Raw genomic sequence first — 23374 nt, 5'->3', positions numbered from 1 at the left:
AAAGAGAAATAGCTTTTATATCTTTTTTTTTTCAAATAATTTTAAAAATAAATTAATGCACCTTTTTATTATTTATATGAAAAATATATATTAAATTAGCATTCAAATTTTTGTACATTTGTTGGTGGGAACTATATAATTCCCACGAACGTATACTTTGAGTCTTCAATTTTTCAGACAGTGCGGGCCGTATTAAAAATTTCAATGAAGCCACGGGCCACTATTAATCTATACTGAAGTATTTAGAATTGTAAGAGGCAGGAAAGCTGTGCATTTGATACTTGACATAAAATCCTATAAAAATAAACAAACTCAGCTTTAAGAACGTAGGTAGGAGTCGGTAGAATGAATTGTCTTTTTTCAATACTTGAAAAAAAAAAGATAATTTAATGAAGAAAACATTCATTTTTTGTAATGTCAATGGGCAACTTGGCAATGTTTTTCTTCGACCAGCTTGTCGATGTTGGCATCAATGTTGGAAGTCGCTATGCGCAGAATATTCTCGAGATGTTGGTCCGTAATCTGAGTTCTTGTCTTGGACTTCACATGCTTCCTAAGAAAGCGCACATCTTCAAAGCATGCCGGCGAGGATTAGGAAATGTGTCCTCAGAAATGTAGTCTTTGTAAAATGTAAGCAGGGGGGACGTTGAATAATTTTTCTCTCAAAGAAGAGTTATTTTGGAGTTCAAGCAGCTCCATTTGTACTGAGCCTGGCATTTTGGCAGCATTGACACTGAATGGCATTGAAAATAAATCTAAAGAAGACTGTTGGTTACGAAAATCACTAAATCGAACTCACTTCGCAACACGGCTAATTTTGTAGCGTATTCATCAAGAGACGAACAGTTGGACTCAGCTGAAATGAGTTAAGTCTTTTTTTGCGAGTTGTGCCTCCCAAAGTTTGCGCTTGGCCACAAAAGCTTTGATGTGATCAAACAGAGTGTGCATCAGTTGATCTTTGGATTGTAGCGGCGTATTTAGGTCATTGATATGCAACGAGTTGTCAGTCACAAAGGCAAAGTCTGTCATCCAGTTCGGATCGTTGAATTTCGCAATCGGCTTCCCCTTGGTTTACATGAACTGCTGTATTTCGCTCCTTAGATCAAAGACTCTTTTAAGAAACTTCGCTCTGCTCAACCAACGCGCATCAGTATAATAAACCACATCGCCGTGATCCGCTTCACACTTTAGGTCAAAAACTCTTGGAATTGGCCAAGAATCAATCCTCTTGCCTTAATAATGTTGACGACAGTCACAATAACTTTCCTGACATTCTCAAATCCAATAGTTTTCGTGCACAAATTCTCCTTCTGGATTAAACAGTGGTAATGGACAAAATATTTTCCTTCTAGTTCCGGTTCTTTCCGTAGCAGCGCAACAAACCCTTCGTTCTTTCCCACCATAGCAGGGGCACCATCAGTTACTACATCCTCGAAGTTGGTTAAGCTGAGGTCGAAACGCTGCTTGGAGCGTTTTCTTGGCGGTTTCAAGAATATCAGTGCCTTTCGTCGTTCCCTTTATAAGTACGAGCGCTTGCAGTTCTTCTGTCACAGTGAATTGTTGATCAATGCCACGGACAAAGAGTTGTGCTGTATTATCCTTCACATCTGTGCTCTCATCTAAAGCAAGTGAATATGACGTAAATTCGGAGCACTGCCAATGACATTAAAGTTCCTTCAATGTCATTGGCAAGTTCTTCGACACGTCGTGCTACGGTTACCCCCAGACAAACTCGGTTTTTTAAACACTTCCTTATAATTTGGGCCCAGAATTTCCCCAGCAGCGATGAGACACTTTTTCACAAACTCGCCGTCCAAAAAGGCTTTTGAGTTGTTAGCAATTATTTCAGCTATTACATAACTTACCTTGACGCACGCTTCGCTCTCTTCCCTCTCTCTGCCTTTTAAACGTACCCTGCTGACATTTTAAATCAATTTGGAGACAGTTCACTTTGCCCACACGAAGCCGCCCTTGAAGGTGATCGAAATTGGACGCATGCTTTGTCTTATAGTGTCGATTTATATTGCATTCTTTTGATACTGACACTGGCGTATCGTCGTTGGGCAGAAAAAAGTACACATTGGTCCACTTTTCATTAAAAACCCGACAAGAATCATTTGATTTACACTTTTTACTCGTAGACGCCATAGTGATGGAAGGTGAACCGAACAAATGATCCAAAATTGGCCATGTAACGGTTATTATCCACTGAATATGTCTCACACTAATGAAAAAAAGTCTGGCAATATATGAAACCACAATAGGCTATGGCTAACCCGACGAACCTGCGTGCGCTTATACACGAATATCACACTGTTCACGACTGACTGACTGTGGATGAGATCCTCTCGTATTTATAAGAAAATAACGAAGTATCGAGATCCTTCGAGACGTATCGGGAAGGCACTAGACAGCGCACTCGAACGAACTACTGCTTCAGCCATCTACCAGCGACCTTAGTACTAGTACTTCAGTACCGCTTGGCGCTGGTAGATGACTGAAGAAGCATGTCTATTTAATATGGGTTTTGTGTAAAGTATTAAATGGGATATATCAAATGCACAGCGTTCCTTGTGAATCTGGAAAGCATCTTACAATTCTAAATACTGTAGTATAGCTTAGTGGCCCGCGAGCTTCATTGACATTTTTTTTTTATTTAATTGCGTTTTAATGTTAAGTAGTTATTTTTTCAAAATGGCCGGAGGACCACGGCAAAGAGCCCCGCGGACCATGCGTTGAAGACCCCCTGGTTTAACTAGATGGCTTAACATCCAACTGGGATTTGATCATTTCCAATGAATAGTTAATGAATTAATTTTAATGACAAACCTAATTAATAAAGAAAATGGCCGCGAGGAAATGCGAAAGAGATGCAAACTGAACAAAGAAAGAAAGAAGAAAAAAATGAATTTCTTCTGAGTGAAATTACCAACGAATTAATCTCTTTAGCGATTGTCTTCGAATACGCTTCTTCGATTCCAATAAATAAAATGACTAGAATAATATATGAAATTCTGTTACCGTCCGCTAGATGGCAGTGATTCTTCCGCGTTACTTATTAGCTTATGTAAAAGTTTTGCTAATTGTCCGTTTAATGTTGATAACGGTCTTTAAGGAAACATGTATCAATATTAGTTTTCAGTTAATTAATTGAAGGGCTGGCCTTAATTAACAAAGCAGTTCGCGTGGGCCGGTCTGTAATAAGCAGGTTCTCTTGGACGTTAGTACAAGGATGCAGATCTTTATCGGTTGCTGTTGATTCGGGTTTGCTTGCTGGCTCAATTAATGAATACGCTCTGCTGATAGACAAACGGGTTACGAATAGAAGCAATTATGCAGTGGGTTCTGTATTTTTTGTCTAACCGCCGATTGTCCTTCGTCGGGTGTAAATAAATAAACAAATAAACTTTTCTCTCTCTCTCTCTCTGTCTCTTATCTTTATTAATCTTATCCCGTTTTCTTTGTCTTTTTTTTATTTCCTCTCTCTATCACTCGGCCATTCTACTTCTTTCTTTTTTTTTTTTTTTTTTCTGTCCTTATCTATTTTTTCTATCTATTTTCCTCTATCTTTATCTTTCTGTCATTCATCTTGTTGTTTTTTATTCTCTGTTCTTTCGTTTTCTTTTTTCATCTCTTTTGCAGCCAAAATCAAACGAAAATATAAGAAAATGCGACGATTAACTTCGACCATCGTCAATACAAAAAAACAAAAACAAAAAAAAACGGATAATCTAAAATTCATAAACTGTTAGCTAGAAAATACCAACTTTTAAGTTACTTCCCCTCCTATTGTGAGTACAGATTATAATAACTGTCAATTATTATAATATTTGACATCAATCAGCCATCGAGTGAGCTCCAGGAATCTGAGTATAGTGCATTTTGTGTTTATTTCTTTTCCTTCAGGTCACATGCTGAAATGCGAAGTCAATGATGGAAACTAAGAATTCAAATATCTGATCAAAAATTCTTCTAGGAAAAATATTTGGATCACGAAAGGGATTCCTCAACAACATGATTGGATTGGTAGCTGTCATCGGCTCATTCTTATATCTCCATAAGATATCATGGTAATGGAATCGAGAAATATAAACAATAAAATAATAACATGCTTAAGTACTTCTTAAGCATGTTATTATTTATTTCTTTGATTTCTCTTTTTAAATTAGCGCATTATTTCCTAATTTGTTTCCCTCTTCATTCCTTTTTGTCTTTTCTTTCTTCATGGTTTTTTTTACACTTCTTCAGAAAAGGTTTTAATTTACACATTATTGAACGTGAATTTCAAAACCGTACTTTAAACCTTGAGAATAAATCCAAGTTTATCAAATTTGAACGCCATTCAGAACTTTAAAAAAACACATTAAAGACACGCAGCTTCCCTTATTTTTAAAATTTATTTTTAAAAATAACACAGTTATTTTTAAAACTGTTTTAAAAATAACTGTGACCAGAGGTGTATTCGATCTCAGGATGGGCGGTATAGGAATTAATTTTCATCAAAGTACTTCGGTTTCCTAAAGAATATTACGAAACAGGATTGGAACCTATTTTAGTACACAGTAAATCGTCTAATTGGATAATTCGTTGAGTTCACGCGCCTACTTACTCTACTTGGGATGATAACAATAATAATAACTGTTAGTATAAGCAAAAACTAAAACTAGCTGCTGGCCACAACCATAATCTTCACCGTTCATTTCTTCTTAAAATTAAATCAAACATAGTATCTAAAAAGGCACCGACTTACTATTATTATCATATAAACAATTCCCTTTCATTAATGTGTGAATCGGATAAATGGGAGTTTCATTCTTGTGCTTTTCAAATGTTTTGTCCTCTTAATACTCAGAATAAGCAATAAATACAGAAATTATATATCCAAATAATAATATGAATTTTCCTGATTCATATTTCAGCATTCCATTGTTTTATTTTAAGCTAAAATTAACTCAACAATCAGTATGCACATTTCGTGAAGGAACTATTGTTAGTTTTTTTTTTTTTTTTTTTTTACGAAGCTACTTTCATTTTTCATTTATGAAAACTGTTGAAAAAAAAGCATTTAATTTGTTATTTCCTAATTACGCCCTATGCATGAAAGCAGTGCTTATGCAGTTTTACTATTTCATTTCATTTTTTTTTTTGCTTTGAAAAGTAAAACGATAAAAATGAACATAAAAAAATGCATAAAAAATGCATGGTGGCCAGTGCTGCCATCTATTGCTCGTAAAAGAAACGTATAGTCACAAAATATTCCAATAATTATAAAATTAAATTGCACATGACCTCCAGAAAAATAGAGTCGTTGTTGGATATAATTATCTATTTCTTTCGTTCTATTAGATATTGTTAGAAAAGAAATTATCATTTGAAAAAACATAATGAGTATTTTTTTTTTATCGACGTTTCTATTTTATTTATTGTTTTTTTTTTCAAAATGCGGGTTCCAAATTAGCTCATACAGACGATAATTATCTACATTAGCAATTTTCTGATTTTAACAAAATTTTGATTATACATTCATAAAGCAGTTTCTCCAATGAACAAAACGAAACAAAACAAAAAACAAACATTCTCATTATATTCGATGACATCATCGATGACGCCACCAGCAAACATAGTTCCCATGTTCAAAAGTGCACGATGATTAAAATCAAGAACATTAACTGATAGCAAAAAGCTACTTACCAGGACTGGATTTCTTATCTCCATTCTCGCTAGTTGGACTATTTGACTGTGACCTTGAGGGCTGGGGGTTGGTTTGCAAGAGAGGAACATAAATTAGGGAGCCACCTGCAAATAATAAGACACAGTAAAAAAAAAAAAAAACTGTGATTTATTTCTAGTGGGTTTTGAATTATTTTAATAACTTTATTCATTAGTTTAGATAAACAATTATTAAATTGAAATTAGTTTGTTTTTTAAATGAAGTTGTTTCTACACGTGGTATCGTAACAGTTTCTGCGCATGCGCATATATCCATAAACTAGTTGTAAAAGGAAATTGACAACTTTTTTTTTCGTACTTGCGCATGCGCTGTCTTATTTCTGTGCTGGTGATAATAATAGTAAGCTCTCTTACTTTTTTTTTTTTTTTTTGAATGTGAACAAAAAAAAATCTACACCTCTGTTTCTTTTAATAGTTGGATTATTGGAAATATTCAAATAAGATCACCGTGGTCCGATATGCTAGTACAAAATCGTTTGATAGTCTCTGGACTCACGAATTCTAGTTTCATGTTTAAAAAAAAAAGTGAAAAGTGCAATACTGGATCTCAGCCGAACTTTTCTAGACTCGTTCTATCTTTCTATCTATCTGGTTCGGTAATATATACCACGATTTAAATTAATGATACCATTCTGTGATCATTTCACCGTAAATTGCCTAATTACTTAAACGCATGTCCCAATTTCGTCTCGTAGATCCATTACGCAACGAAGATATTGTTTGTCCTGCCATCTAGTGATCACATTCGACATTACATCGAATCAAGTTCTATTGTATAATTTGAGAACTAAACCGAACTGAAGATTTGTTTTAACCTTTTGATTATATAAAGATTAGCACGTACATGCATACTCTATATTCATATACATAAATTTATAATATTGACACTCACACACACAAATGTACGTGTAAAATAAATATACATACGTTAATAAGTACCGATTTTTTCAGGTAAGCCTCGCCCAAGAAGGGACTTTTGTAAACATAATACATTCGTACAGTGGATGGGCTAAGAATTTTTTTAATCCATTTTATATATTTTTTAAATTTGTTTTTTATACATTTTGGAAAAACCTGTATGGATTTTCAAGCTATTTTAAGCTTCCAATAAGCGAATGTGGTCTTACACCGAGCTATAAAATAAATCTACACAAACAAATATCTTGAATTTCTATTTCTTATATACATAGTATCACAGATGCCAGAAGTTTGGCAATGCCCAAACGTTGTGCAAAGCTCAGTACAGATGCTTAAAATGTGGCGAGAATCACCCCACAAACACCTGCGCTAAGCCAAAATCCACCTCGGCTAAGTGCGTTATTTGTGGCGGTCCTCACCCCGCAAATTATAAAAGGTGTATTCATCACCCCAAAAACAGATGGAACGATCCAAATAGTCAACCTATCTCGTCATCTAGTGCGAGAGTTCCTGAAATTCAAGCTCATCAGTCCTCCAAAAGTGAGAACATGACAACAGATGCTCGCCCATCATTAACTGAGCCCCTTAAGGAAATGAATCTTCAACATCAAACGAGAACGTGTGCCGATGTGGCCCACTCCAAACAGATAGTACAAAACCAGAACCTGGCTAATCCACATTCAAATCTATCAGCCATTATCACGTCTTCTCTTGCAAATATGCTGCAGGATTTCAGCAACAGAAATCCATCACTAAGTGTTACAAAAAGATTCTTACAGCAAACTCAAGCCATATTATCTGCGCTCTCTGATGCATAGGAAAAAAATCACTCCAGATTCGCTTAGGATTATCGCTTGGAACACCAACGGTATCAAAAACAAAGTGTTGGAAATCCAGGAATTCAATAATAGATATAATCAAGACATGTTTCTAATCAATGAAACTCACCTGAGGCCTGCTGACAACCTACAAATCAGAAGGTATCAGGTTCATAGAAACGACAGACTTGGGTATAAAGGTGGAGGTACAGCCACCCTTATCAAAAACTCTATCAACTATCATTCAATAACCAACCATACAACCACTAACCTCGAAATCACAGGCATTAATGTCCTCACAAACTCAATTGGAAACCTAAATATTTTGCTGCTTACAACCCTCCAACAAAAACATTGTTGACCTCAGATCTGGATGCCATCCTTGGAGTAAAAGGACCGGTCATCATCGCTGGAGACTTCAATGTAAAACATTCTGCATTGGTCGCATACTGTTTAACTACTCATTTCCACTTGAACAGCTGTGGCTGGTCCTTCAATACCAACTCATCTCAGTCCAATTGGTTCTTCCAATGTCCTAGATATAGTTGTCCTCCAAAATGTCAAATTGCATTACAAATTGGATTCACTTGACGAATTAACCTCTGACCACAACCTTATTATTCTCCAATTAGGCAATCAGAAGGGACTGTTCCCCTTGCCTGACACCTTCATACCTTGGGAAAAATTATCCAATATGCTCCCAAACTACTTTGGTCCTGTTCCTCATATTAACTCTAAAGAAGAAATTAACTCTGCAATCAATAAATTTACTCAAGAAATCAATGCAGACTTATCATCTATCAACTCAAATACGCCTGTTTCTAAACAAAAAGACTTCCAGAGAGATTATGAACTTAATCATGGGGAAAAAAGGCAAGAAAGAGATACTTTAATAGCAGGGCTCCCCAAGATAAAAAGTTACTTAATGGGTTGAATAGCGCAGTGAGAGATGCACTGAAGGCCCACAGAAACAAACTATGGGAAGATAAATTAGCTTCCATTTCACTCGGCGATCAAACCGTTTGGAAACTGTTAAGAAATATCAAAAATAAAAATAAAACTCTTCCTCCTCTCAAATCGGATTCAGGCATAGGTCACTCAGATGCTGACAAAGCCGAAACTATAGTCAAAAACTTAGAAAAGCAGTGCAGCCCTTCATATGATAACCTGAACTTCAATCATATTTATAAAATCCACCGTCACGTCAGATAGGTGTTAAAACGGTATGATGCTTGTACCAGCCAACCCTCACCTACTTCTTCAGGCGAAATCTATGACATCATACAGAATTGAAAGAATGAAAAAGCTCCTGGACCTGATGGCATTCCTAATAAAGTTATTAAACTGCTACCCTGAAAGGCCATCGTACATCTTGCAACAATATTAAATGCCATGCTTATATTTAAATACTTTCCCTATGCTTGGAAGTTGGCAGATGTGGTCCCTATTCATAAGCCTGGTAAGGACCCACAGCTGCCACAAAGTTATCGTCCCTTCAGTCTGCTTTCCAATTTGGACAAAATCGCTGAAAAAGTCATCCTCTCCAAAATTCAAGTTTCAGTAAACAAGCTAAATATCCTTCCTATAGATCAGTCTGGTTTCTGCAAACTCCACAGCACTACTCAACAAATCCATAGACTAGTTGGATACATTACCACCAGCTTCAACTGGTATCAATACACCGGAGCAGTCTTTCTTGATTTAGAGAAGGCCTTCGACAAAATATGGCATCTTGAACTCCTATACAAGCTGATTTTAACCGGCATTCCATTGGATCTGATCCACCTCATAAAGTTCTTTCTTTCTGGAAGACACATGCAAGTTACACCAAATGGGGTGGTGTCTACCCAGCGGCAGACTTTGGCTGGAATGCCTCAAGGATCCCTCCTGGCGCCGATACTTTTCTCGATTTACATGGCAGACATCCCGGATAACCCGATGTCATCTATCATTGCCCTCTATGCTGACAATACAGCAATACTGGCCAGATCTCTTAAAACTGCATCTTGTTACAAAGAAACTACAAGATAACCTTCTGAAACTGGAACACTGGTTCTCCAATTGGAGACTGCAAGTAAACCCTCAAAAAAGCAGTGCTCTTCTGTTCACAAAAAATTCAATATCTCCCAAAGAAGACATCTTTCTATTTAACATCAAAATTCCCTGGAAAACAGAAGCCAAATACCTCAATATACTCCTAGATAGAAAACTAACCTTCAGCCTGCATACAAAATCCTTCTGTGCAAAGACATCAAAAGTCATAGCACAGCTTTACCCTCTTACCAATAAAAACAGCAAACTAGATATTAAAATCAAATTGCTCCTCTATCAGTTGATGATTCGTCCCATTATCACTTATGCATCAGTAGTAGGGAAGCCACTAATACCCAGATTAAGATCTAGATAAGATAAAGAATCGTGACGTGATTGATTGTTCATCTGATGACATCATTGTGTGTGTGTGACGTCATGAGTTTGGAATATTTGGAATTTCCCTGTGGGTATATGTGTCAATGGCTTCATTGACACATATACCCACATGTTTTTAAGATAAGATATCTTGGAATTTTCCCAAGATGACACATCCGTCATTGTCGTCATGTTTTGTCTTTGGTTGTCTATAGATGCAGTACTAATTTTCCAATACAGTTTGGGATATTTCTTTCCTGTTAAAGGGTGGGAATTCTTAGAGTAGAGTCGTGATGGTGGCAGTGATTAGGCTTTTCTGAATAATTTATTAATATGTCCCTCACACACACACACACACACACACACACACACATTAGACATGAAAAGTCGCTAATGTATCCATGTTGATACTCTAATATGTACCCTATGATTATTCTTATGAAAAAAAATATTCAGTATTAGAATTACGCTTACCAAACATATGAGCAGTAATTATTGAAATTACAATGAGCAATTGTTATGTTTAAGTTAAAAAAACAAACTAACTTACATTTCTTTCCAGAATGGGACATCTTCGTACTATCTAGGTTTTCTGAATATTCCAAATTGTTGCTTTTTAACATATATTCACAGCACAGAACACAAACACAAGTCTGAAAATGCAGTTCACTTTTTCATTATAGGTTACTCGGGCTAATATACATTCACAGCACAAAAACACACAAAACATAGGAGTTGAAAGATATTTCTGTAAATAACCAGAAAGGCTAGTTGACTACTTAATTAAGATTACTATCCGATTGGTTCTCTGTATTAATTCTTTCCCACAGTTGCTCATGTTATGTTTTCCCAAGCTTGGTGGGAAAGTTTATGTGCCGTTTTGTTTAGGGTAAGTGTTATTTCCTGTTTGGAATTCAGAGTGCTGTTAGAGTATCGAATTCTGACAAGTGAAATGATTTTTTTTTCCAAATCGATTGGTTATTTTTTCTATTTCACTTTTAAAATTCAGTTTAACTACATATTCTAACAGAATAACAGAGCAAAATTAATAAATAAATAAAATATATGTGAATTTATTTTTCCAATGCTGTAGATTTCTCATTAAGTCTTATCTTAAAAATATCTCTCTTATCCAGTCGCAAATTTTCTTGTATGTTGGTGAGAAATCGTGTGTTTAGGTTGGAACTCTTTGTTCCCATGGGAAATTATTGCTGTAGCAAATTAATGCTTATATTTATTTATTTTTTTAAAACCAATATGACTATTAATTTTACCTTCAATTCCCTGTGCTCTTAACCTATTTCTGTAACTGAAATTTATTTATTTATTTTTTCTTTAGCATTAGTAATTTTAAGTAACGGATATGAGACAAACAAGGTTTTGAACTCGCTGTAGATTTTTCTTTTAGAAACTTCTTTTGCCAGCACAACAAATAAATAGTTATTTCTTATTATTTCAAATTAATATTAGCTCCATAATATATACTTTATTAATTTCTCTGTTACCTTTTATTTGCCTGTAATATTATTAACAAATTGTATTTACTGAATCTAACATACGGAAATTAAATAAAGTGAAGAAGACAGTATTTTTTTTCTTATTCTTCTGCTTTAACATTTGCACTGATGTTCGCAGTGTATGATTTGCCGCTGGTGGTTACGTGTAATTCATGTGATTATTCTCCATGTGACATTTCAAAACAAGTTGAACTATGGTTTTTTACATAGTTCAACTATGTAAAACTCATTTCCGTTAGTCCCAATTGACTGTTGATACCAAGTTAATACCAAGTTTGTAGCAAACAGAACTTACATCCCTTCTATGAGAATTGGCCTATTAAATTACTAATTATAATGAAGAGCCAAAGGCTTCAATTCGTCGAAATGAACATATTTAAGTTAAGGGATATTATATCCCATATTGTTTCTTAGCTGAATAAGAAATTCAAAGAGTTTCATGCCGAATATAGAAACTATATAAAGTTCGGCGATTCCAAGCGTAAGCAAATACCTGGATACAACTGACCATTGAAGGTAGTGCAAGCTGATGCAACTCATACAATAGGTGGAGCAAGCTCCAATCACTATTCTTGATATTTACCTATAATGTGAACTTAGCTCCTAGGAGCTGTATTACTGTTCTACATTATGAGAGAAGGTCACTACCGAAACCAGTTTCGACCTTTTTTGAGGTCTCATCAGTGAGTAGGTAGACCAAGTTAATACCAAGTTTGTAGCGAACAGAACTTACACCCCTTCTATGAGAATTGCGAAGAGGTGCCCTATTAAATTACTAATTATAATGAAGAGCCCAAAGGCTTCAATTCGGTGACATTAACATATTTAAGTTAAGGGATATTGAAGCCTTTGGCTCTTCATTATAATTAGTAATTTATATATATATTTTAACGCAATTATTATATTAGATATTCTTTCCAAAATACAAGTAAATAATTATTTATTCTTATTTCAAATGAAAATTAGCTCAGAAAGAAAGAAAGAAAAATTGTAAAGAAAAAAGTGTTTACCCTCAAATAAATATTTATGATCACAGCAAACAAGAAATTGATCAGCTTTATCAAAGTTTTGAAATTCATGCACATATTGTTTTCATCATTTGGTATCATTTAAATGAAGAACGGGGCTGGATATTAAGTTCATTAATGTTTTTTCATTTTTCTCTTCCAATGGCGAGTATTTTTTGATTCATGCATGTTGATTCACTTTGTTATCTGCATGCTACGATACCTTTTTATTTTTTTGTTACTTTTCATATAAAATATTCTCCACTAAAATTCTGCCTATTAGTTTAATACCCATTTCCTTTTGCTTCCAAGAGCTGACACAGTTCCACTGAGTGGATTTTCAAAAAAAAAAGTCTGGTTAGTTTGAGGAATGAAATTTCACAAGGGAAAAAAATGTTATGGTCAAAAAACACAACAACAAAAGCACACATCTTTGTTCATTTAAGTTTACAAATGCATATTTTATTTTGCTGAAATACTATTTACAAGGATATTCACTGAGAAAAAATCGAAAATGCAATTATCTAAAAATATTTCACAGTATTTAGTTTACACTTTTAACATTTTCCAAAGAGTTCAATGAATAAATTTTTTGTTACTCACTGTTTCTTGGTTACATTACATCAAAATAGCTGGTCATGCAAAAGAGTTTTTAAATCAGATACCATGGTAAGCACAGATCCATACATTTGATATTGTGTCAGTCTGGAAATGACACCATGCCTCCCTAAACATTCTGTGTATTCTTTTGTCACCAAATATACACAAACAGTTTTCATAAAATGTTGATAAATATCCCAAAATAAAGAATCTTTATCGAATTGGATAAAATCTTGAAAGTCTAATTTTACCATTGATGAATTTAAATGATTGGTGATAATTTTCTCCATGATACGAATAGATGGTAATTCAGTTTTCAAAAATAGTAAATGATTATCAATGTCATACATTTTTGGTGAAAATCTCTCAGCTTCTTCACAACTAATAGAAAAAACTTTACTTCCATCAGCTCCTGTATCATAAAGTATTAGTTCCCCATCTTGTCATTTCAGAATATAACACTCACCAAGGACAATTTCATAGTCAACTCTTCTTTGCAAGTAGCTAAGGATATCAGACCACTTCCTGTGTAACTTTTCCCAAGTGGTCCTGGAAAAATACATCACAATGTATGTGTCTTCTAAAATAATAATCGGTTTCCATCCTTTTAGAGCTAGGTGAAGAGTTTTGTCTCGTGCTATTTTCCTGAAGAAAGAAAATTTCAATGATTTTTGTGGCTCACCCATTATTTTACTTTATTTTCCTGGATACCAATCACCACAACACAATACGATAGCTGCACGGGATGAACGAATTGCCGTAACTGCAAAGACACTTGACTCGTTTGTTTTTCCTTATAGTACTGTTTACCTGACCCTTAACCCTGATTCCGTCCAAAATGACACTTTTGTGCAGATGATTCACAGACATGTTTCTACAAGCTTTGGATATCATGTTGATGTGAGATTATCTTATTTTTCGACATCTTAGAGCAAATCTTATCTCTGTGGCTCGAAGGGTATTATATTATTTGTCCTTATTATGTTAAGTATTTTATTCTCAAAAAGCGTTTTTGATGTTAGACCATGTGACTAGTTCTCTCACTCATATGTCCAAAATTGTTGGGATGGGAAAAAATAGCATTAGGTGGTGGAAGTGAAAAGGTCGTCAAGAGGGTGACAGAGGCCTTCCCTGCAATGCTCCCCCACCCCACCCCTAACCCTCATCATCCCCCTATTCTCCCCCTCTCCTCCAGAAGATGTCTGCTCGGGCTAGTGGAGATGAGCAAGCTCATCATTTGGAGATATCTTTTAGTGATGTCACCTCCAACTGATACTGATAACTTTGGAAGAAAAAAATCCTCCAAATGATACTGATAAATGCAGAGTAAAAAAAAAGAAAGAAACGCTTCCCTGCAATGCTCCCCACCCCATACTCTAACCCCTCATCCCTTTCTCCTCCAGAAAATGTCTGCTCAGGTTAGTGGAGATGAGCGAGCTCATCATTTGCAGATATCTTTTAGTGATGTCACCTCCAACTGATACTGATAACTTTGGAGGAAAAAATCCCATGAATATACTTGTAAATAGTATTTCAGCAAAATAAAACAAGCATTTGTAAACTTAAATGAACAAAGATGAGTGCTTTTGTTGTTGTGTTTTTCCACAGTGAATTTTTTACTCAGTTATTCTGATTAGAATTTGATATTTAAATCCATAACTTTATACCTTAATGCATTCTATTTAATTATTGTAAAAAAATCACTACTGTGAAATTAATGCCAGGAACGATGGGGAAAAACTGTTGAAAACTGATATCCATCTAATTGATTATTTTAGAAATTGTCTAATGCTACCTATTGACATTGTCTGAGTTATCAGAAAACAATTCGTTTACATAATATAAAATCTGAACTGTTAGAATTTGATTGTTTTACAGAGAGACAGCAGATAATTAACCCAAAAACGTGACTTAAACTCTTAAAGTTTGGTATAGAAAAAATATTTGTACTCTCTAGATAACACATATACAAATTTTACCTTTCCCCACACAAAGTAAGATAAAAACACAAAAACAGCATGCGAAAACATGTCGTCGAGTCATCTGCACAAAAGGTTCATTTTTGAAGAAATGGTCAGGGTAGGGCATGGTAAGTGTAAACAGTACTATAAGAAAATACCATAGAGTCAAGTGACATTGGACTTAAGGTAATCGTTCATCCACTGCAGCTGCTGTTTTGTGTTTGGTAATGTAAAAATAATGGGTGAGCCACAAAATTCTTTGAAAGTCTCTTTGTGAAAAGTTCTAACTGTTTAGAATTTTGTAACAGAAAGTTTACATAAAATATAAGATCAGTGAAATAATAATAATAATTAACTATTTATTTGTGGTGCAATATGAAGTAATCTAAGAAGACGAATGAAGGAAAACGATTATGAGAAATCGACGGTGGGTGAAAAATACGAATTTTCAGTTATCATTGGGATAATTGATTGCCAATTTCTTTTGAATAACAGTTCAAATTTATTTCCTAAAGAAATTTGTATTTCTGATGGAATTATTGTATGATATGCATTGACAAAATCACCTCGTTGTTGGAAAGAATTACCTGAAAGAGTTAAAAAACAGAATTCTTGGTTAATAAAATATAACCATCAGCTGAAGTGGGAAATTGGTTCACTACCTCTGGAAAAACTAAGAAATTGGATGATAGAATCAACATGCATATATCAAATATTACTCGCCAAAGAAAGGGAAAAATCAAAAACATTAACGAGGTTAACAGGGAGTCCTGTTCTTGATTTAAATGAAATCGGATGCCCAAAACGTGAAAACATAACGTGTACTTTTAAATGCTTTTGGAAACATAACAAAAGATTCTGTGCTTTTAATAAGTCTCAGAAGTATATGTATTGGTTTCAAAAAAATAAATATGCAACCCTTAATTTTACTACAGTAAGAAATTCCCAATGATCGCCAAATAAAAATTAACTTTCAGATGAGAGTCACATTTCGAAAAACCACATGATGGCAATTCCACAAGCATGAGAATTTAAGAACTTTAGAATAACAGTGCAAATTTAACAATAAGAAGATTAAGGAACAAAAAAAAATAGATTGTATTTTTCACTTTATTTATTTTCTGTATGTTAGATTCAGTAAATACAATTTGTAAATAATATTTCATTCAAATAAAATGTGTAAATTTAAATGAACAAATTGGGTGTCGTTGATGTGTATTACAAATTAAGTAAGACCATAACATTTTTTCCCTTGTGAAATTTCATACCACAAACTAACCAGACTTTTTTTTTTTTTTTTTGAAAATCCACTCCATGAAACTGTGTGCTCTTGGAAGCAAGAGGGAATGGCTATTAAATTAACAGGAAGAATTTTAGTGGAAAATATTTCACATGAAAAGTGACAAAAAAATAAAAAGGTATCATAGCATGCAGATAGCAAGTGAATCAACATGCATGAATCAAAAAATACTCGCCATTGGAAGAGAAAAATGAAAAAACATTAACAAACTTAATAGCCAGACCCGTTTTTTATTTAAATGTTACCAAATGATGAAAATAATATGTGCATGAATTTCAAAACTTTGAAAAAGCTGATGAATTTCTTGTTTGCTGTGATCATAAATATTTATTTGAGGATAAATATTTTTTTCTTTACAATTTTTCTTTCTTTCTTTCTTTCTTTCTGAGCTAATTTTCATTTGACATAAGAATAAATAATTATTTATTTGTATTGGAAAGAATATCTAATATAATAATTGTGTTAATATATACAGTATATATATATATCCCTACTGTGAAATAAATGTCAGGCTGAGAGGACAACAGTCAATTGGGACTGACGGAAATGAGTTTTACATAGTTCAACTATGTAAAAACCACAGTTCGACTTGTGTTGAAATGTCACATGGAGAATAATCACATGAATTACACATAAGAACCAGTGGAAAATCATACACTATGAACATGAGTGCAAATGTTAAATCAGAAGAATAATAAGAAAAAATTACTGTCTTTTTCAGTTTATTTAATTTCTGGAAGTTAGATTCAGTAAATAGAATTTGTTAATATTACAGGCAAATAAAAGGTAACATAGAAATTAACAAAGCATGAGCAACTGTGGGAAAGAATTAATACAGAGAACCAATCGGATACTAGTCTAAATTAAGTAATCAACTAGCCTTTCTGGTTATTTACAGAAATATCTTCCAACTCCTATGTTTTGTATGTTTTGTGGTGTGAATATATGTTAGCCACCGTAACCTATAATGTAAAAGTGAACTGCATTTTCAGACTTGTGTTTGTGTTCTGTGAATATATGTTAATAATCAACAATTTGGAGCATTCAGAAAACCTAGATATTACGAAGATGTTCCCATTCTGGAAAGAAATGTAAGTTAGTTTTTTTTTTTTTAACTTAAACATAACAATTGATCATTTCAATAATCACTGCTCGTATGTTTGGTAGGCATAATTCTAATACTGAATTTTGTTTTTCATAAGAATAATCATAGGGTACATATTAGAGTATCAACATGGATACATTAGCGACTTTTCATGTCTAATGTGTGTGTGTGTTTGAGGAACACCAGCATATTATTAAATTATTCAGAAAAGCCTAATCACTGCCGCCATCACGACTCTACTCTAAGAATTCCCGCTCTTTAACAGGAAAGAAATACCCCAAAATGTATTGGAAAATTAGTACAGCCATCTATAGACAACCAAAGACAAAACATGACGATAATGAAGGATATGTGTGTCACCTTGGGAATATTCCAAGATATCTTATCTCAAAAACATAGCCCACAATTCTGTAGGCAAACCAAAACGCCATGTGATATCACAGAGAGACATATGTTCCCCAGAAATTTCCAAACATTTCAAACTCTATCTTCATCTGAAAACAACACATATCCACGTCACGATTCCTTATCTGATCTTGATCTGGTTAAAAGTGTCCCACCAATCACGATACGAAGCCTTATCCACTAATTTATCTCCCTTTCCATTCAAAACAATAACGTCACTTAATTACAATTAACAAATGACGTCACTTATCTACATCTGATAATAACAAACATTCACGTTACGATTCCTTATCTTATATTGATCTTGATCTTATTAAAAGTGTCCCACCAATTACGACACGATTCCTTATCTCTACCACCACCCATAATTTCATATGCGAACCAAAACACAAGAACTAAAGTCATTGACACATATGCCCACAGGGAAATTCCAAACACATGACGTCACACACACACACAATGACGTCATCTTCTTATCAATCAATCAAGTCAAGATTCCTTATCTTATCTTGATCTGGTCAGAAGTGGCTACCCTACTACTTGCGTTCCCCGCCTGGAGCCATACTTCAAGCTCAAATATCCCTAAACTGTAAAGATTGCAAAAGAAATGCTTACGCATGATCTTAAATGCACTATGGTACATCAGAAATGTTTAACTTCATCGACACACAAATGTCCCTTATATCTACTCTTTCCTACAATCTCTCGCAGTAAAGTCAAAATTGTCCTCACATCCAAATGAATTAGTCAAACAAGCAGCAAATTATGATGAATTGGAATTATGCAAATATAGACGACCTAAGGCCAGTCTAGTTCCGTTTCAGGATCTATAACTTGCCCAACTCGGGCTGATCATGTAGCTCAAAAATTTCTCCCTTCACAGTAACCTATCGGATAGCAGTGATTAAAAGCATTATGATTCACTCTTATAGACAGTAACGTTCGGCGTTCTGCTTTTATACATAAAAAAATGTACACATAAATAAGCATTACTCTTGAAGATTGTTAAACAAGAAAATAAAAATTGTACACACAAATAAGCATTACTCTTGAAAATCTCTGAAGATTGTTAAACAAAAAAAATGCGTAAATAAATTTGTAAACGAGAGGGAATCACAATATTAAAATAAATAAAAAAAATGCATAAATAAATTTGTACGCGAGAGTGAATCACAATATTTACATGAAGTTGAGTCACAAGAGATTGTCCTTATAAGGACTGGCTTAAAGGGGCGAAGCAAGAAAGCTTTTCATCTTCCGCGTTATTTGTAGAGGACAGTGTAGGGATAAGGATAAGGTGTCATTGAGCTATTAAAGCTCTGATCATGGCAGGAGGGTAACAGCTGAGCTTCAGTTAGAAGTTCATTTGCCATCGATTACCATATTTAAAGGTAAAGCCGTCTCTAAAAATTCGGACGATCCCTAGGCCCCTCAATCGTAGGCGAAAGCCACCACTCATAATCCGAAGAAAAGCCCCCTCAGTGGGCAGTGCCGGAGAACACTTTACCCGGTGACTGAAATTGCTCCCTTAAGGCACGAACTCAAAAATCTCGAATCTCAGCTCCCCAGGGGAGGACAGCCGAACCTCAGTTAAATTTCATTGGTACAACATATTCCTCCAATCACCGCATCTCCTTCCACAACAGATTGTTCTTAAAAGAATTGGGCGATGGACTGAGTCCTTGACTCTTTATCCCGTCATCTGAATGAAGAAAATCTGTGTGGATGGGGTGTTATTGAGCTAAAAAGCTCGAGTCATGGCTGGGTAACGACAATAGCCGAGCCTCAGTAAACCTTCATTGGCTACAGCATTGCCATTTGTTACCCTGGAAGTCCTAAAAAGGACTTTTCTCTAGATTGCTAATCAATTTGAATTAATTTAGTTAAGATTATGTTAAAAAATAAAAGGTGTACTCAGAAAACTGAAACTGTGTTTATAATTTTTTAAAAGTCTAAATTTAGAAAAAATATTTTTGTATATTAATTTATTTTAGATTTTTATTTATATGAAATATTAAAATTTGTTTTACTTTCGTAGCGAATCATGTTTTCTTACGTTAAGTAACTACATTTCTATTTTTAGAAGCAATACTACTAAGATGTTCGATTCACATTAACAAAGAAAATATCTTTCCAACCTATTCATTCAGAACAGATTTAAATTTAATAAATGTTCCTTGAAATGATAAAAAATAAATTATGTTCTTTAAAACTTATTATTGGATTCAATTTCTTTTAATATTTCTATATTGAATGCAGCGGAGACATTAGACACCCTTTGTTATTCAAAATGAAATTAATATTTCATATAAAGTAGAAATTGCATTTTAGGTTAATCGACCGTGAGATGCGGTGATTAATAATAATACCCTTGGAGGGTAATGGATGGCAATGCTGTAGCCAATGAAGTTCTAACTGAGGCTCGGCTATTGCTGTTACCCTCCTGCCATGATCAGAGCTTTAATTGCTCAATAACACCTTATCCCTACACTGTCCTCTACAGATAACGGGGAAGACGAAAGGCATTCTTGCTTCGCCCCTTTAAGCCAGTCCTTATAAGGACTATAAGGATAAGTTTTTTATTGATAGCAATAAATGAATATATATATATTTTTTTTTTATTGATAGCAATATAATATTTCTACGTTTACTTGAAATATTAATTTCATTTTGAATAACAAACGGTGTCTAATGTCTCCGCTGCATTCAATATAGAAATATTAAAAGAAATTGAATACTTATATATATATATATATATAAGTGGTAATTTCTATATGATTTCAGTATATAACAATTTCTATAATTACTATATATAGAATTTCTGTAAGTTGCTACTGAAATAATTATATATAAATAATTATATATGTATACAACTAGTCGTTGAAATACAACTTCTTCAGGTATCATTGGCAAAGAATTAAATAAAAAATAACAGACACATGAAAAAATACATTAACAGATCTAGTATGAAACAAGTACATTTAAAAGGAATGCGTGCTAGAGTTCCAACTGAAGTTCACTACGTGCGTGAGCTGGTATTAGTGCGCCAGTATTGGACAGTGGCAATGTGCGCATTAGAAATATTATAGCTAAGGCTGTTATTAATATGAGACGAATCAAGTGATATTTCTTTAGATTCAATTATTCTTCTTTCCAGTTCATCATAGCACACATGGATATTAGAGGTTTTTTGCCAATCAACGACGTGCTGGCGGCCATCATCTGCGTTGATGGAGAAGAGAACGTGGCTAGAGAGAGCACTGGCTCTGGTTCTGTTGTAAGAAATGTCTCTTGATGTTCCTCCATGCGTAAAAGGATGGATTTAGCTGTTTGGCCGTAATATGGCTTGCCACAATCACACAAAATTTTATAGACTCCTGGATACTGAGTAGGAAGATGTTTCATTTTAGGTCTACTTAGTATGGAGCGAAGTTTAGGGAACGTAGTGAAGCAAGTTCTAATGTTGAATTGCTGAAGCATTTTGGCTAGTTTTGGGGATAGAGAGAGAGAGAGCTGATGTATGGTAACGAAATAGAAGCTCTTGGTGGAGAAGAATCTTCAAGAGCAGTTGAGTGGTGGATAGAGAGAAATTTATTAATCTTTTTAAGAGAGAATCCATTGTTAATGAAAGACTTTTTAAGAAAATTGAGTTCATATTCAATTTCTGCTTCATCTGTTAATAAAGATCTGGCACACGATGTGCCAGGGTTGAAATAATACCAAGCTTTTGTGGAGGATAGTGATGGGAAGAAGCATGAAGGTATCTGTCCGTGTGAGTGGGTTTTCTAAAAATGGAGATTTTGATGTTCTCAGCGCATCTCGTAAGTTTTAAGTCCAGAAAGTGAAGACATTCTTCGGATTCTATTTCACAGGTAAAGTTGATTTTCTGATGAAACTTGTTGAGGTAGTCTCCAGAAAAATGTTGAGGTTGTTGATACCGTGTTCCCAGATGAGTCAATGTAACGATACCAAACTTTAGTTTAAGAGGCGATTAATTAATAGCTTTTTTTTTTAAAATCTTTAAGAAATATGTCAGCAAGAATAGGAGGGAGCGGGCTGCCCATAGCTAAATAAACCTGAGTTTTGTTTATAAATCTTGTTATCATATTTGAAGTATCCTGAGTTCACACAGTGAGAAAGTAAGGAGAAAAATTTCTTGGATAGTTTCCTCTGGAGAAGGTATAGAACTTCTTGAGTAGGGACATTCGTGAAGAGGGAAACAATATCGAAACTTGCCATTAAATCTGATGTGTTGAGTATGATGTCTTTAATTTTTGAGACAAAATCAGCTGAATTTTTTACATGAGAAAAGGAAGTACCACAAAGTTTTTTTAAAAGGATGCGAAGTGTTTTGAGAGGTTTTAAGTAGGGGAGTTTATGCCTTCAACGATAGGTCTAAGGGGAGAGTTTAATTTATGGATCTTAGGGAGTCCATATAACCTAGGGATTAGAGGATGAAACGACCTCAAGGAAAGACGGATGTTTCTTGGTAACTCTGAGGTAGTTTTCAGTAAATTGTTGGTTCTATTGTGCAGTTCTTTAGTAGGATCACTATTTAGTTCAGAGTAAGTGTCAGTGTCAGTGTATTTTTTCATGTGTCTGTTATTTTTTATTTTACTCTTTACCAATGATACCTGAAGAAGTTGTATTTCAACAAAACTAGTTGTATCCTAACAATAAATTTGTCATTCTCGGTATAAATCATTTAATTTCCTTTTTTTATATACAGTTCTACCGAGTAAATAATGAATATATATATATATATATATATATATATATATATAAAAAGAAACACACGTATAAAAACCACAGTGAAAATTATTTAATTGTAAATATTTCATCCTAAGTATCTTAGGACATCATCAGTACAGTAGTTTAACCAATAATAGGAATAACATACAGTTAGGGCGCATGATTACAATAGAATCTCATTAAACGTGCATAACGTGCTACAGAAGTAATAATAAAAAATAAAAATATATATATTTAACACAATTTTGTATGACAATTTCCCATACTTTAGGAATAGTAAGAACGTCGTTGCGGTTTAAGTTTGGTCTGTGTAGTAGGGCTTCAGAACTTTCTTTGTATAAACGTTCATGTTTAAATAAAGATCTATGTAAAAGTTTAGACTTTTCCCAATGGATCCTATGGTTTGGATTTTCAATTCCGTGTTGAGAGAAGCCAGATTTCTGCGGTTTAAAAAGACGAATGTGGTCTTGATGTTCCGAGATGCGTTTCTGAACAGACCTACCTGTCTGTCCAAAGTAAGAGAATTTGCATGAGCATGGAATTTCATAAACACCAGGCAACATCAAAGGTGAGAGTTTGTCCTTAGGAGAAGGTAACAAGTTGTAAATTTGGTTGATGGGTTTGTAAGTAGTGGCAAAATTGTATTTCTTCATAATTTTAGAAAGACGTTCTGAGATGCCTTTGAGGTAAGGTATGGGAATGCTATGGACTTCTTCCTGTCTGGTTTGATGTGTGGAGAAGTGACTACTGATGATTTTTTGAGTTGTTTTAGGATTATATCCATTTAGGATGGCTGTATTTTTGATTACTTCTAATTCCTGGTTTAAAGATTCTTCAGTGGAGCAGAATGTG

The 23374-nt window shown here is 34.2% G+C and overlaps 1 protein-coding gene across 2 annotated transcripts in view; it reads right to left on the bottom strand.

The window, feature by feature from the left end:
- LOC150110205 (zinc finger protein ush-like) overlaps window positions 1-23374 on the bottom strand; it is a 199952-nt gene that overhangs the window by 20088 nt on the left and 156490 nt on the right. For both annotated transcript variants that reach the window (XM_090398353.1, XM_090398361.1), the window contains exon 5: window positions 5692-5796. In XM_090398353.1, the coding sequence (XP_090254479.1) occupies window positions 5692-5796 (105 nt within the window). The remainder of the gene's footprint in view (window positions 1-5691; window positions 5797-23374) is intronic.

Source organism: Typopeltis vanoorti, chromosome 1, assembly GCF_054136105.1.
Source record: "Typopeltis vanoorti isolate ZY-2024b chromosome 1, IOZ_Tvanoo_1.0, whole genome shotgun sequence".
Classification (NCBI taxonomy): domain Eukaryota; kingdom Metazoa; phylum Arthropoda; class Arachnida; order Uropygi; family Thelyphonidae; genus Typopeltis; species Typopeltis vanoorti.
The sequence above is the reverse complement of the archived record's forward strand: the minus strand, read 5'-3'. Positions and strand labels throughout refer to the sequence as shown.